The sequence below is a fragment of the Doryrhamphus excisus genome, linkage group LG16 (assembly GCF_037039965.1).
Source record: "Doryrhamphus excisus strain RoL-2023G ecotype Guam linkage group LG16, RoL_Dexc_Guam_v1.1, whole genome shotgun sequence".
NCBI classification, from domain to species: domain Eukaryota; kingdom Metazoa; phylum Chordata; class Actinopteri; order Syngnathiformes; family Syngnathidae; genus Doryrhamphus; species Doryrhamphus excisus.
In genome coordinates this window covers 11,773,650-11,787,998 of record NC_136372.1, presented here as the reverse complement: position 1 = coordinate 11,787,998, position 14,349 = coordinate 11,773,650, and the positions used below count along the sequence as shown (strand labels likewise).

At 40.0% G+C, this 14,349-nt stretch overlaps 1 protein-coding gene across 6 annotated transcripts in view; it reads right to left on the bottom strand.

Annotated features, from left to right (window-relative positions):
- The window catches only part of caskin1 (CASK interacting protein 1), a 98,252-nt gene that overhangs the window by 12,397 nt on the left and 71,506 nt on the right, over nucleotides 1-14,349 (bottom strand). For 3 of the 6 annotated variants that reach the window (XM_058050162.2, XM_058050167.2, XM_058050163.2), the window contains 7 exons: nucleotides 8,845-8,949; nucleotides 8,038-8,156; nucleotides 6,105-6,186; nucleotides 4,549-4,661; nucleotides 1,895-2,005; nucleotides 710-811; nucleotides 503-641 (listed from right to left, as the gene is read on the bottom strand). In XM_058050162.2, coding sequence (XP_057906145.2) covers nucleotides 503-641; nucleotides 710-811; nucleotides 1,895-2,005; nucleotides 4,549-4,661; nucleotides 6,105-6,186; nucleotides 8,038-8,156; nucleotides 8,845-8,949 — 771 coding nt within the window. The remainder of the gene's footprint in view (nucleotides 1-502; nucleotides 642-709; nucleotides 812-1,894; nucleotides 2,006-4,548; nucleotides 4,662-6,104; nucleotides 6,187-8,037; nucleotides 8,157-8,844; nucleotides 8,950-14,349) is intronic. The other 3 variants (XM_058050164.2, XM_058050168.2, XM_058050165.2) reach the window with 2 other exon arrangements.

Genomic DNA, 14,349 nt, shown 5'->3' with positions numbered 1-14,349 from the left:
AAACTACAAAAATGACTACAAAAATGGAACAAATTGGGATCACATTGAACAATTAGCAGAACAGACTTGGACTAAAAGTACTATCAGTATCATTCTATGGAGCGCAATACTGACTACATTGATCAAATACTGTATATCTTACCTAGTTTTGTGATCAAATACTGTTTATCTTACCCAGTTTGGTGATCAAATACTCAAATACTGTATATCTTACCCAGTCTGGTGATCAAATACCGTATATCTTACCCAGTTTGGTGATCAAATACCGTATATCTTCCCCAGTTTGGTGATCAAATACCGTATATCTTCCCCAGTTTGGTGATCAAATACTGTTTTTCTTCCCCAGTTTGGTGATCAAATACCATATATCTTCCTCAGTTTGGTGATCAAATACCGTATATCTTCCCCAGTTTGGTGATCAAATACTGTATATCTTACCCAGTTCGGTGATCAAATACTGTATATTTTACCCAGTTCGGTGATCAAATACCGTATATCTTACCCAGTTTGGTGATGCCAATTTCCTGCAGGTCCTCCCAAGTGATGTCCGTGATGAAGTCGATGTTCTCGTAACCGTTCTGCACCAACACTTGGTGGTACTGACTTAGACCAATAGCACACAACCACTCTCCTAGACTGGCCTATAAGAATACCAGAAACGAGTAACTTGTATGTATTTTTCAATTCCACGCGTGTATCTTCTACTCACAGGCTTCTGCTCGGGCAGCCACTCTGTGACACTCAGTTTATTAATCTCCGTTGTCATCTTCTTTCTGTGACCTGGTTTACTTATCCCAATAGCTGTTAGATCCTACAAAACACACAACACATGGAAGTAATACAATACTGCAGCGACATGTGGAAGATCTCATTCACACGTACACACGCAGCACAGAGAATAGCAACCAAAGCGAAAGGGAGAGAGAGAGAGCGAGAGAGAGCATGGAACAGAAAATGCCATGAAGGCCAATGCAAATGTTTGCATAATGCAATGAAACAAAAACACTAGATTAAGTTCAATTCCAAACAACCGGATAAAAATGAAATATGAATAACTTGACACTGTAATTTATCAATAAATATCTGACGCACCACCACCAGATTGTTAAGATGCCTTTGTATGCACCCATCAAACATCAGCAGAGACTACGAGGATGCAAAATGAATATATTCACGTTCCAAATAACTTACCCCTACCTCTAGGAATGTGTACAGTATCTGGTATTAGGTCATTTAATTAGGATATCATTTAGTTGTTTGTGTGGAAGTGCATTATTATGCAATATGGAGTGTTAACCAGCTAGCAATGCTAACTGGTGGGTCGCCACTGACATAAGCTGAGTAACGACCTCGCGTGTGTTCTATTTGCTACTTGCTATGCCACCATGAGGTGAGCGCCAGGTTTACGGGTGACTATTTGAGAAAGCACCGGACTAGCATGTTGCCGTTAGCGATTTAAAAGAACAGGTTGAAGAAAACATTGTAAAACTGTACATCCATGGTAAATATAGAGCACACTAACGAGTCAAATACCCATCTCTAGTACTGAGTCTTGACCTATGGCGTCTCCAAGCAGATACCATACATGTATATGAATCTTTCTTCAAGTTAGCATGCAGGATTGGTGACAGCCATGTGCATCGCAAGAAACAATACACTAAACAGCTTGGTGCTAGGGTGACATTACCAAACTACAGAGGTCAACACCAGGGTCAAGGGGTTACAAGTGGAGGGGTCACACCAAAGCAGGCATGGCAGGAGGAACAATAGTGAATATTTGAGAGAATGCTCCTTTCTGCATGCATGTTAGAAACCACAAAGACGGCCCAAATCTAATCTGTGCCCACTTGTCTCCATGGTGGTCGTCTGAGGAACCCGGGACCGTTTGCCTTACCTCCGGGGTCATTCGGCTAATGGTGGGCAAGTCATACCCAGCGCCCAAGAAGTTTGGAGCGTAGACCTGCAGCTGAAAGTCGCTCAGCCATTGGACAACGGCCTCTGAGCTCTACGGGAGAGAAGACAGGAGGGTAATGCTGTCACTGGTTCCATGTCAGCCATTTTCCCTCGACAGGACTGTGTTGGTGTAACCACGGCCGACAAAGAGTTATCCTGGAAAGGCGTCTGTCCGTATCCAAAAGTCATTTTTGGATCATAATAATTTGAGATGGGCATGTGAAAATTGAGAGTCTCTCTCTGAAAGTTCTGAACTCCTGTTTCAGTACCAGTGTTTCCTTCCACCACAAGTTGGCACCAAATCAACTGCACCTACATTGGTTGCAGATGGTATTCCAATTGCTTTTAATGAAGCCCATCCCTAATAATAGTAATAATAATAATAATAACATATCCTACTACAAAGTTAATTGCTACCCTTGCTAACCGCAATCTGTGATCTGTGTTTATGTCTTGTTTATGTTGTGTCTCAATGTAGCAACAGAAGAGACCGGTCTTGGTCCGCCATTAAAGACCTTAATGACCATCTACCGCCTTGTTCTGGTCATTCTGCTTTATTACCAGCTCAAGCTAGGTCTGGAGGTTTGAATGTAATTCTGCTTGATTGTTGCATGATTTTGTCAGGACTGGATCCCCTTGCACATTTGTAATTTTGGCCCAAATCTATTGTAGTTCTCCAAAAATAGGCTACTTGTTCCACATTAAACGCAGAAATAAACACATCATGCGTCACTGATGAATGTGTTTTTGTCAAGCGTTGGGATCTTTTTGTTGTGTTTAGTTGCGTGTTGCTGACACCGAAGTTTATTTGGCTGCAGAAGTAGTAGCTTCAAGAGTCAATAAGTCGTTACTTGAATTCCAACAACCAAGCAGTGTGGATTATGTACATGTGACTTGACTTCTTTGACCTGCAGTCCTTTGGAACAGGGGTCACCAACACAAGAGTATTCAGTTTGTTTGAGGTGACATAAACTATGAAAAGAAATGTTCGGAAAATGAGTAGCCATCCATTCACAGCTCTCACAAGAAAAAATGTTGGTGACCCCTGGCAACCAGGACGAAAGGCTACACCGTGACTCTGACTTTAAATGCGTTTAATGGTAATGGTTTTATTTCATTTGAACATGCATCAGATTACAATTGAATGCATCACATAATCAGTTCACAGTTCCACATGTCCAAAAGGAGTAGGAAGAAGCAAAGCTTATTAAATCCTACCCCTCCATCTGGTACTTTTACCATCAGTAACTGTTACATTTGTTCACTTCCTGCCTTTTTTTAAATTATTATTTTGTATTTTTATTTATTTTTTGTCACATACCGAAGTAGGAGGTGATATGACCATACAATGACATAATGGGTACCATAGTAAGTGTCAATATAGTGATATATATAGCACATCATGACTGGTTCAAGACTCTTCATCCTTGTATTTAGCAAACATCAACTGCTTGTATTGTTTCTTGAATTGGCTCATCGTTGTGCATTGTTTGAGGGTCTTACTCAATCCATTCCATAGTTTGATTCCACATACTGAAATGCTATGGCTTTTTAACGTAGTCCTAGCATAAAAGTGTTTCAAATTTACATAGTTCTTCCCTGAGATCATATTTCTCCTATTGGATGCCATTTTTAGGTAATTGGTTAATATTAATTGGTAATTGGTTTAATAAGTGTGTGAGGTATATTTAGGGCTTGTGTCGCGAGTGAACAATGGCAATTGAAGAGAGAAGAGGAGGGTTCTGGAGTTGAATCGAATTATAAGTCACTTTTATTGCAAATGTTGATCCAAAATCAATGTCAAGTTAGTAGGAGAGTTTGGAGAGCGAGTCGTGTGTCAAAAACAGATATTTTTATGGCTGTATCGGCATGAAGCAGCTCCAGAATGGAGTATGATGGTTAGGTGTTTGACAGTAGAATTATTCACGCTACGGACTTAGATACTAAGAGGTCAAAAAAGTCCATTAAAATTCCCTATATTTCTCAACCATAGCTCTTTCACCCCATAACGCCACAAGGATGGAAAAGAACACTGGATGCTGAGGGCTTCTAGATCGAGTTGCTAACAGATGGTCCTGAGAACATGACACACACACTAACTAACAGTGATGCACAACTACCAAAAGTCTGCAACAAGAGCTCATTGGCTGACCGTTTTGAAGTAATTACGCAATAACACACTGGAACAAACAGTAAATGACAGCTTTCTCCCAAATACACACAAACACAATAAACAAAGCTAAAACCCTAAAACCATGATCAATGAATCTGTAAGACATGAGTATCGTTGCAAAAGAAGGAGAGAAGCGGCAACCAAAAAGGAGTGTGTAGGAATGGGGAAGAGGAGAGGGGAACAGATAAAGAGCAGGACAGACGGGAAGAGCTGCCACTCACACACTCACCGTGTCATGACCGCATCCGAACACCCGTAGCACGGATGAGGCCAGTTGTGAGAGAAACCTCTGGGTCATCTTCTCGTGTGTGTGTGTGTGTGTGTGTGGAGACTGAGGCGCTACATCACCCCCATGTTGCCAATTGTGATGTGTCGGTATGGAAGCAGGAGAGAAGAAGTGCTAATATTTGGGACTCTCCTACCTTCCCCTCGCCTGGCGCCTCCCCCTTCCTGTTCGCGGTGGCATCATAAGGCGGCGCTTCATGGAGGGGGCACCCTGATAGGCTCGATGTCCGAGAGGAGCTGGCAGAGCCGACTGGGGAAAGATATCATTGGCAACGTGCATCAAACAACAGATGATTTACTTGTCTCACCGAGTGACATATCACTGACGGCCAATCATATTCGCTGTTTGACAACCAACCGCTCACATTTCAACCTTGTCTCCCTCCTACGTCCCCTGCCTTGACCATCTGTCTGTTAAACAAGCCAAGATGCGGGTATCTATGTTTGTGTTTCCATATGTGTGTAGAGATGACACAATGTCACTTCTCAAAAGAGCAGGGGAATATTTTTCTTTTTTTTTTTAACTCTACTCTCCCTTGAGTTTGTCTTTTTCATCTCTTGTTTTTCTTCTCACCTGTTACATAACACTGGCAAGCATCGTTTCTCAAAATGTAGTTCTTTAAAACCACTCATAATTAGTTATTTATATAGGAAATTAATAACATATGTGTAATGGGCAGCACGGTGGTCGAGTGGTTAGCGCACAAACCTCACAGCTCGGCCATCTCTGGATAGAGTTTGCATGTTTTCTCCGGGTTTTCTCCGGGTACTCCGGTTTCCTCCCACATTCCAAAAACACGACTCCAAATTGTCCATAGGTATGAATGTGAGTGTGAATGCTTGTTTGTCTATATGTGCCCTGTGATTGGCTGGCCACCAGTCCAGGGTGTACCCCGCCTCTCGCCCGAAGACAGCCGGGACAGGCTCCAGCACCCCCCGGTGAAAAATGTGTAATGATTGTTAGAGCTCTCTAGACATGAAATAACAACCCTATAGTCACCTTTACACTCATATTACCCACTATAGTTGACATAATAAGAGAAAATAAGAGACTGTTCCAAAAAGGAATGAACGGTTGTTGTTTCGGGCGATCAAGTCTGGTACTTGTGTGTCTCACTGAACATTACAAATACAATTAATGTGTCTTCTGAATGCCTTATAATTGTATTATAATTCACTTATCCGTTTTTATGAATGAAAAAGCTTAATATGGGCAAAAATGAAGTACATTAACTTAAATATGCATATTCAACTACAAGTTTAGCATGATTTATTAGTAGATTTTGTGATAGAGCAAAGAGGCAATATGATTAAAACAAGATGGCGAGGGATGATTGTATAGTGGAACCAGTTTCCGTCAACTTCCTTTGACATACGTTGTTGTGGACATAATTGAAAATAACCCTGGCTTGCACATTTAATTAAGATTAGAATAGGATTTATGAATTGACGGTACTTTGTTTACATGATTTTCCTCCATTTGTGCAAAGTTGAAATGGGGGCGTTTTGTTAGGAGTGTCCTTTCGCTTTGACTGATTTTGACATAACTACCAATCTGCTTTTCATGATGACGTCAACCATACTGCAACACGGGTGACCATGTATCTAGGTAATAAAAACACCACTGTAAACCATGACTGGACGATGGGTTGTTGACATAAACCTGTTGTGTGGTGGTTTGCTTCTGTCATACCTGCAGGCTGGTCTACAGACTTTGACTGCTCCAGTAGATGCTCCTTGGCTTTGGCAGATTGAGACAAGACTGTGGCGAGAAGCTGGAAACACACAAAGTAGTGACGTGGGTCAGAGTGGACACACAACAAATGTGTTGACATGGATCCAAGGGGTGTTCAAACGTTTTCCAGTGAGGGCCACATACGGAAAAATGAGAAAATGCAAGTGCTACTTTCATATTTTGTAAAGCAACATGCAGATATGCTAAGATGTTGTATATATTTCAATTAAAAAATGCATCTCAGCTTTGTGGTATAGGTGAAAAAGTGTATTATTAGGGATTATTATTATTATTAGTAAGACCTTCAGTCTTTGCTCTTTCCTCCCCCATTTTTGTTGTTCCCCTCCCCCAAATATTACAATGTTCTTCTTAAATAATCTTTATAAACTTACTTCTTGTAATATTATGACTTTATTCCCACAATATTTTGCCTTTTCTGTAATATTATATATGTATCAATATGTATTAATATGGATTATATTATATATATTATTATATTATATATAGTATTATATATTAATATGAATATGTTTCTTTCCCAACCTAATATTTAAACTCTATGCAACTAAAAATATAATTTTTCCTCATAATATTACAAAGTTTATTGTCAAATTGTGCCTTTTTCTCATTTGAATAGAATTTTTCAATATTTTGAAGTTATTCTCATAACATTACAGCAGTTTTTTTTTACATTTTTGATGTTGTTGTTTTTTGTTTTCCAACTACTTCATAACAATAGTGATAATAAGAATCATTTATTTTATTCTTCCAACATTATAACTACAAATGCTCCAATAAAGGCTTTGTGCTCCCGAATAAGAGATCATTCCTAAAAGGAATGAAAACTTGTTGTTTCGGGCGGCCAATTCTGGTGCTTGTGTGTCCCATGAGTGAAATCAGCCAATACCGATCACATACACAAGTTTAAGTAGACTGAATGAGACTTTGAGGATGTGACAGTACATAGTTTGATGGCCTTCTAGCAGGACTTCCAGGTATCATTCGACGCGTCTCCAAGTGATAGAGTAGTAGTACAACATGCTGTTCAGATGTTGTACAGCAGGGGTCTCAAACACGCGGCCCGCAGGCCAAATGTGGCCCGCAGGACACTAGTTTGAGGCCCCCGCCTTGATATGAAAGTTTAATGTTAGTGCGGCCCGCGCAAGTTTGATATGGATGCTGTATGGTATCATGTACCCAGAAAAAATTATTACGTTTGATTAATGTTCATATTAAAGGTTAAATAACTGTTAATAGTTATCCTCCCTATCCGTGTGGAAGTGGTACGTTTTTGGCTATTTAAGTTTAAAGGAAATACCTTGAAGGCTACCATCGCTAGCTCTCTAGTTTGTGAGTTAGCATGTGTCTCAAGACCCTGCAGTTGCGCAATATGTTGTAAAAAGAGTATAAATGTGACTATAGTTGTATTTTGTCATGTCTACAGGGCTCTAATAATGCTTTGTTCATTTTAATCTGAAAAAAATAATTTGTCTACCCACCAACTATATGTGGTTTCTTAAGTTTTTATTATTTGCCGTTTTATTATTATTATTATATTTATTTATTACTGATTGATTGATTTTCTTTATTCTTGATTTGTTTATTTATTTTTCATCTTATTTTGTGCAGAAAAATAAAAAATAGGATATTTGAGAACAGTGGAATGTTTTATCTGAGCTTTTATTGTAGAAAATCGGAACCAAAGCACTGAAAAAGTTTGTATATTTTTCTGTTTTTAATAAATGTGTTTTTGTTTTTTTTTGGAAAACCTGAAGCGTCCCAGCCTTGCCCAGACCCTAGCTCCAGTGGCTCCCCATTGCCCTTGGAAAGATTGTCTCACTCTCATAAACTAATAGCAAGATTTACCTGTGTGTGTGTGTGTGTGTCATACCTTAACCCCCTCAGCCTGTGCATGGAGTATATGTGCAGCACTGCCAGCACTCTGACCACTGCCCGATGACCTGACACTGGTCACACTGCCAGAACTCCCCAAACTGCTGCGGTCTCCACCTACAAAACACACACACACACACACACACACACACCACACACGGATATGCATTCATATGCATGCAACCATTCCAAAACAATATCATTGCATGCAAATGCATGCATGCAACACACGGATGGATGCATTCACACACACGCACGCACACACACACACACACACACACACGTACAGACATATTGAGTGGTTTAGCTCGTATCCGAGACAAAGTGGTAGTTGGTGAGACTCTCCTTTGAAATGCACTGGGCAGCAGAAGATGGGATGAACATGTCAGACAGTTGAGTGAATTGGAATGACAAGACAAACTTCTCATTGAACACACACACACACACACACACACACACACTACAAACACTCTCTCATTGCTGCTCTAATTCGTTGTTGGTCTTTCCTAAAATAAAACCCCTCCATACACACTCACAGAGACCGTAGACCGATGCATATGGCGGCGGTCCTACACATAAGACTGCTGAGTTTGGCTACGCTTAAGATGGAAGGAGAGTGGAACATGACTCCTTGCAGGTCAAAGAGTATCTGAGGGCCTTCCAGTTTCAAAAGAAACACCGGATGGAGTCTTGGCTTTCGGAAATGTTCACCATTGTTTCTGAACGGGACGCCAGATACTGTTTGATGCCTGGTTAGAGTTTAGAAGTCGGAATTTGAGGGCTCAGCGCAGTGCGGCTCAGTTACCTGCCACAGGCTTGCGCAGTACCCAGATCTCTTCATTGGAGCCTCCATGGGGCCCACAGGACGGGGTGGGGGAGCTGTGAGGACTTGCCTCTGAGCCACGACAACCTTCAACACAGGACACCACCGTTAGCTGCTAACTGGGCCCAAAGCTAATTCTCTAAAAGGAGATTTTAGTGCATTGCAGTAAAGTAGTCCCATTATTTCATCTGTTGAGGAACCTTCTCAAGTTGTTTTGGTAATACACTTGTCAATTTATTTACTACAGCTTTTTGAGGAAGAAAATAAATATACATCAACCTTTCAGCTCTCTTAAGCGCGCCGTTGCCAAGAGAAGAAAACATTAAGACTTTATTAAAGGGTGACTGAAGCTCTTTTACTGGCAATCGCTGCAAATTAGGTTAGCGAGAATGCCAAGACCAACGAGAACGGCGGTCTGCTTAAACAACAGGATATTAGGAGGATACTAGTGAAAGGGGTTGGAGTCTTACTAGAGTAAATGTGAATATCAAAATTCCTACTCAAATGTAAGCGGGCCTTAGATCCTGATCCACAATTTGGGGGAAATTTGTTGGCTGTAGAGCAGGGGTCTCAAACATGCGGCCCACGGGCCAAATGTGGCCCGCAGGACACGAGTTTGAGGCCCCCGCCTTGATATGAAAGTTTAATGTTGGTGCGGCCCGCGCAAGTTTGATATGGATGCTGTATGGTATCATGTACCCAGAAAAAAATATTACGTTTGATTAATGTTCATATTAAAGGTTAAATAACTGTTAACAGTTATCCTCCCTATCCATGTGGAAGTGGTAAGTTTTTGGCTACTTAAGTTTAAAGGAAATAACTTGAAGGCTACCGTTTATGTCGCTAGCTCTCTAGTTTGTGAGTTAGCATGTGTCTCAAGACCCTGCAGTTGCGAAATATGTTGTAAATAAAAAGAGTATAAATGTGACTATAATTGTGTTTTGTCATGTCTACAGGGCTCTAATAATGCTTTGTTCATTTTAATCTGAAAAAAATAATTTGTCTACCCACCAACTAGACGGGATGCGAGGGTGTCATACTTATGGCGCAAGTGATCTGTGAGTGTGGCTTGAAGCGCTGTCGTACATTTCACTCATCGGGGATGTATAGTAAGTGTGTGGCATTGTATGTGGATCATGCAGCCCACTCACTTCAATGGCAAAGTGGGCGTACTGGCTTCGGCTATCGTGACCTGGAGAATCAGAGTGCACAGCTGGAGGAGCCGGCCAATGTACTTTTAAGCATGCAAAGGTCACACACTCCTCCTCTGCCTTGCCCTTGTGACCTGGCCGTGGGCAAGGTTTTCCTGCGTGCACGGAGCAAATGATTTGCATCCCAATTTTCTTTATATGGTCTTTGCGTGCTGTCTTTGCACAAAGCAAAGCACAAACATCGTAATATAAGGCCCGCTTCAAACGCAGTCTCTCACTTGCTATACATGATTTGGGGAATGGAAATAGTAAGAAAAAGTAAGAAATCACGATTCGTTTTTTTCTGCAGAACATAATCTCATTAGCCATGTATACATGGATCCAAATATTCCAATTCCATTTGGTTTATTTGCTGAAACAAAAATAATTTAACCTTTGTATACACCTTATTCCGAAAGAAAAATGCCAATCCGAATGAATATATAATCGGATTCACAGGGGTGGAATATTCCTTTCCCCAATCCGATGGAGGTATCTTGTACCCAAACAGAAAATGGTTCTTTTTCGTCGTGTTTTTCTTCTTCTGTTGTTTAATGGCGGTTGGCAAGCAGCTTTTGGTGTGCATTAAGACCATCTGTGAATTATAGAATCTAAACCCTTCTATACGCCATTCACAAGTCCAGTTTTTCTTTAAAAAGAAAATATATATCTATATAAAACATGTCCTGAGTTAAATTTATCCCGAGTGCGTTCTTTCAGCGCATGATCAGATATGACGTAACACGCAGCTCAAGACGTTCTTCAGTTTTAAAAATGGAGGCGAGCAATCAGCACTGGACTGCTGCGGAAAGTTTGTTTTTGATACAAATTAAATTTCAAGACTGGACGAATGAAAAACACGCAACACGGAATTATTCCAACAAGTGAAAGAAAAAAATCTGGGAAGCCGATATCACATGATGTTGATGTTTACGTTTTACTGTGCATGCCCCATTGACTATTCTGGTTGATTATAGCGGCGCATGTAGACAAGAGATTGGAATATTCCTTTCCATGTATACCATTGTTTTTGTAAAAGTCATTCGGAAAGAGGAAAAACTCCTCATGTAAACGTGGCTATTCACCATAAATAAGAAGTCATTTTAAAAATGTTGATAATACAGGTAAAAAGGACATCATTTTTACAAGTTATGTCTTCACACTTCACAAAAAAGTGTTGTGATTTTTAACTTTTTGCACCAGGTAACTATACAGTTTATATTTTAAATGTCTGTAATAAGTGTGGGAGGCATATTTAGGGTTTAAACCTGGATTGTATCGCGAGTGAACAAAGAGAGAAGAGAGAAGGGAGCAAGCCATATGTGAAAGCATTTTTATGGGCCGATATGTTTGTGGGCCTGTTGTGGGGGATTTACTGTAAAAAAGATAATAATATGAATCATATTTCCACATATACTGTACTTGCAACCCTGTTACGGTCTACATTGTTCTGCGCTCTGTTCCCATCTTAATATTTAGAAAAAGAGACACACTCACACCCTCTTTCACTCTGAGATCCACACTCAGGCACAAACACAGAAAAAAATAGAGAATATAGATATATGAAAACATGTATACACTGATTGTACATCAAAAATCCATAACATGATTTCCTGTGTATATACACGTGCCATCATGTACATACACATACATATATAATACAGCCATCAGTTTGTGATTATATATGTAGACCTTTAAGAATGAGGCTGCTGTAAGTGCATTTGGAGAGTTTCATAAACCATTATAACCATCTTCATAAGTGTTTATGAATGGTTTAAATGTGTGACCAACAGTGCTCCAGGGAGAGGGAGAAACACACAGGCTGCACAAGATCTTTTCTCCATGCAATGGCACAGCTCCTTCTTGTGGTGGCTTTGCATCCCTCACACGTCACCTCCCCACAAATGAGCTCATTCATGATTGGAGTCATACGGTACATGAATATTATGTACTGTCACGGTGCAAGTTTCAGTGTGTATTTCCTGGAGGATCTTGTCATACCACAGAAAAAAACCTAAAGGCCAGTGAACGCCTTACCTGCAGAACCTTTATGGTGACATTTGTGAACCATAGTCTTCAGTCTCTTGGATAACACTTGACATTTCCCCAAATGTTTCCCTTTGCGAATAATACTGTGTGGACTGGCCATGGGCAAAAATGTTGTTTCACTCCTATTTCCTTGTGTTCATCACATTGCTTGTCAGTCTAAATTGTTGATATTGTTTATGTACTGTACTTTTACACATACAGTTGCGGTCGGAAGTTTACATGCACTCATTACGGGCAAAAATGTCATTTCATCAACAATGGTGGACCAATCATTTTCTTTGTGGTTCTTGGGGTTGCATCCCTAGTAGTCAATGATCACACAATTGAAAAGGTTTTCAAAGTCGAGCATCAAGCATGCCTGGAAAGTGAAAATTACATTTGCGTGAGAGACTGGCTGGAACTGGTTGTAACTATGCTGCGTCTATAATAACAACATTATAAATTCAGCCACTTTTACGAATGTAAAAATATGTATTTCCGGTGCATTTTAATTATAGTGGTTTTCTTTGCTACGGTTACAATAACACCATATTAATCAAAATATAAGACAACCTAAAAATTAAAATCAAAGGTAAAATAAATCTTTACGGTTAAATCTTGTTTTGTACAACTTTTGCATCATAAAGGTGCGTCTATTCACTACTGCATCTTCTCCTCTCAGTACTTTTCCATGGGTCATCTATTGTGCTGTGTGAAGGTGACTCTAGATGTGCTATGTGAGTGAGATGTGTGCATGATATGAGGGTCTCTATGCGAAGATATTAGATTAGGGGGTCGGCAACCTTTACTACCATAAGAACCAAAGAAAAATAGTCAAAAGTTTTCTTAATTTCAGTCAGAACATCAAAACTCGACCAAGATGCATTCTGAAAATGACAATTTTCCCAACTTGGGTGTTAAAAAAAAAATTGAGTTGCCGGGTTGCCGACCCCTGTATTAGTCTGACAATACACTGAGCTATATTAGACTAATATATAACAATATGGATAAACACTTCATATGTATTGTATGCCTTTTACATTCATGAGAGTCAAATAATCAAAAATAGTGCCTGAACTTCCTTCCTGCAAACGACAGTTTGAACTTGACAGACCGCGCCGGCTCGCCATTGACGCATGGAGTTCTCTTGTGCTGCTTAGAGATGTGATGTTCGCGAACAAGTGGAGTGTACTGAATGTCTCTTAAGTGAATTAAAAAGTACCGATTTTCATTATATTATAATTATATTCTAGTTTCTGAAAATTAGCAGAGGCATGCTAACAAAATCATTCCACACTGCAAAATCAAACAGCTAAAATAAATCCTACTAAAAGATTTGTATTACATGTATGCCCATAATGAGTGCACAGTGTGACTGCAACTGTATATATCATAACTTTATCAAAAGGGACTAAACAGATACCATTTTTGACCCATGTTGAGATCTAAAGTACTGTTACAAACACCCAATGTAATCCCCATCAAGCTGTCTAAGTACTTGGATAATACATTCTAAGAACACACGTGTTATTTTGAAGGTGTGACAGCTCCCTTGACACACACATACATAAAGAGAATGGAGAAAAAATGTTGACAAGAACAGTCGGGACAAGGACAACACAGTTTAGTGACATTCTAAACACAGTTGGTGCGTGTGTATGTGTGTGTGTGTATGTGTGTGTGTGAGTGTCAATAGGGTTTTCCCGGTGGCTTGGCAACAAAGTTGAGAAAATAAAAAGAAGAAAGAAAATACAACGAACCAACTTATGTAGGTGTTTGATTAAATGATGAGATATGGCTTTTACAATTATCCCTCCCTATTTATCCTTAAAGGGGATCTATTATGCTTTTTCCAGCTTTTTCTGACCAATAAATGTAGTTACAATGTTGTATTCTCGTGTTAAACAATGCCAAAGTTTCAGATAATGAGGTGTGTGCATTTGGAAGTGAGCTTGGGATGGTTCAAAACGCTCGGTTTCAAAAGGCGTGGTAAAACTGCCCCTTTGTGATGTCACAGAAGTGGACTTCCTTATATGGGCATGGCTGTAAGCTCTAGATAAGCTCTAGATAAGCTCGCTGCCCTCCACAATTTAACTGTGTTTATTTTGTCCTCACTGTGTTTATTTTGTGGAAGACATGCAGCAAAAGTGCTTGTCTGTGTAGCATTATATAGTGTGCATTACAGGGGGAGGGGTTGAATTCCACCACAGTTAGTGGCTATAGTACACTGGTCCCAGACGCTAAAATGCTCACGCTACTTGACATTGAG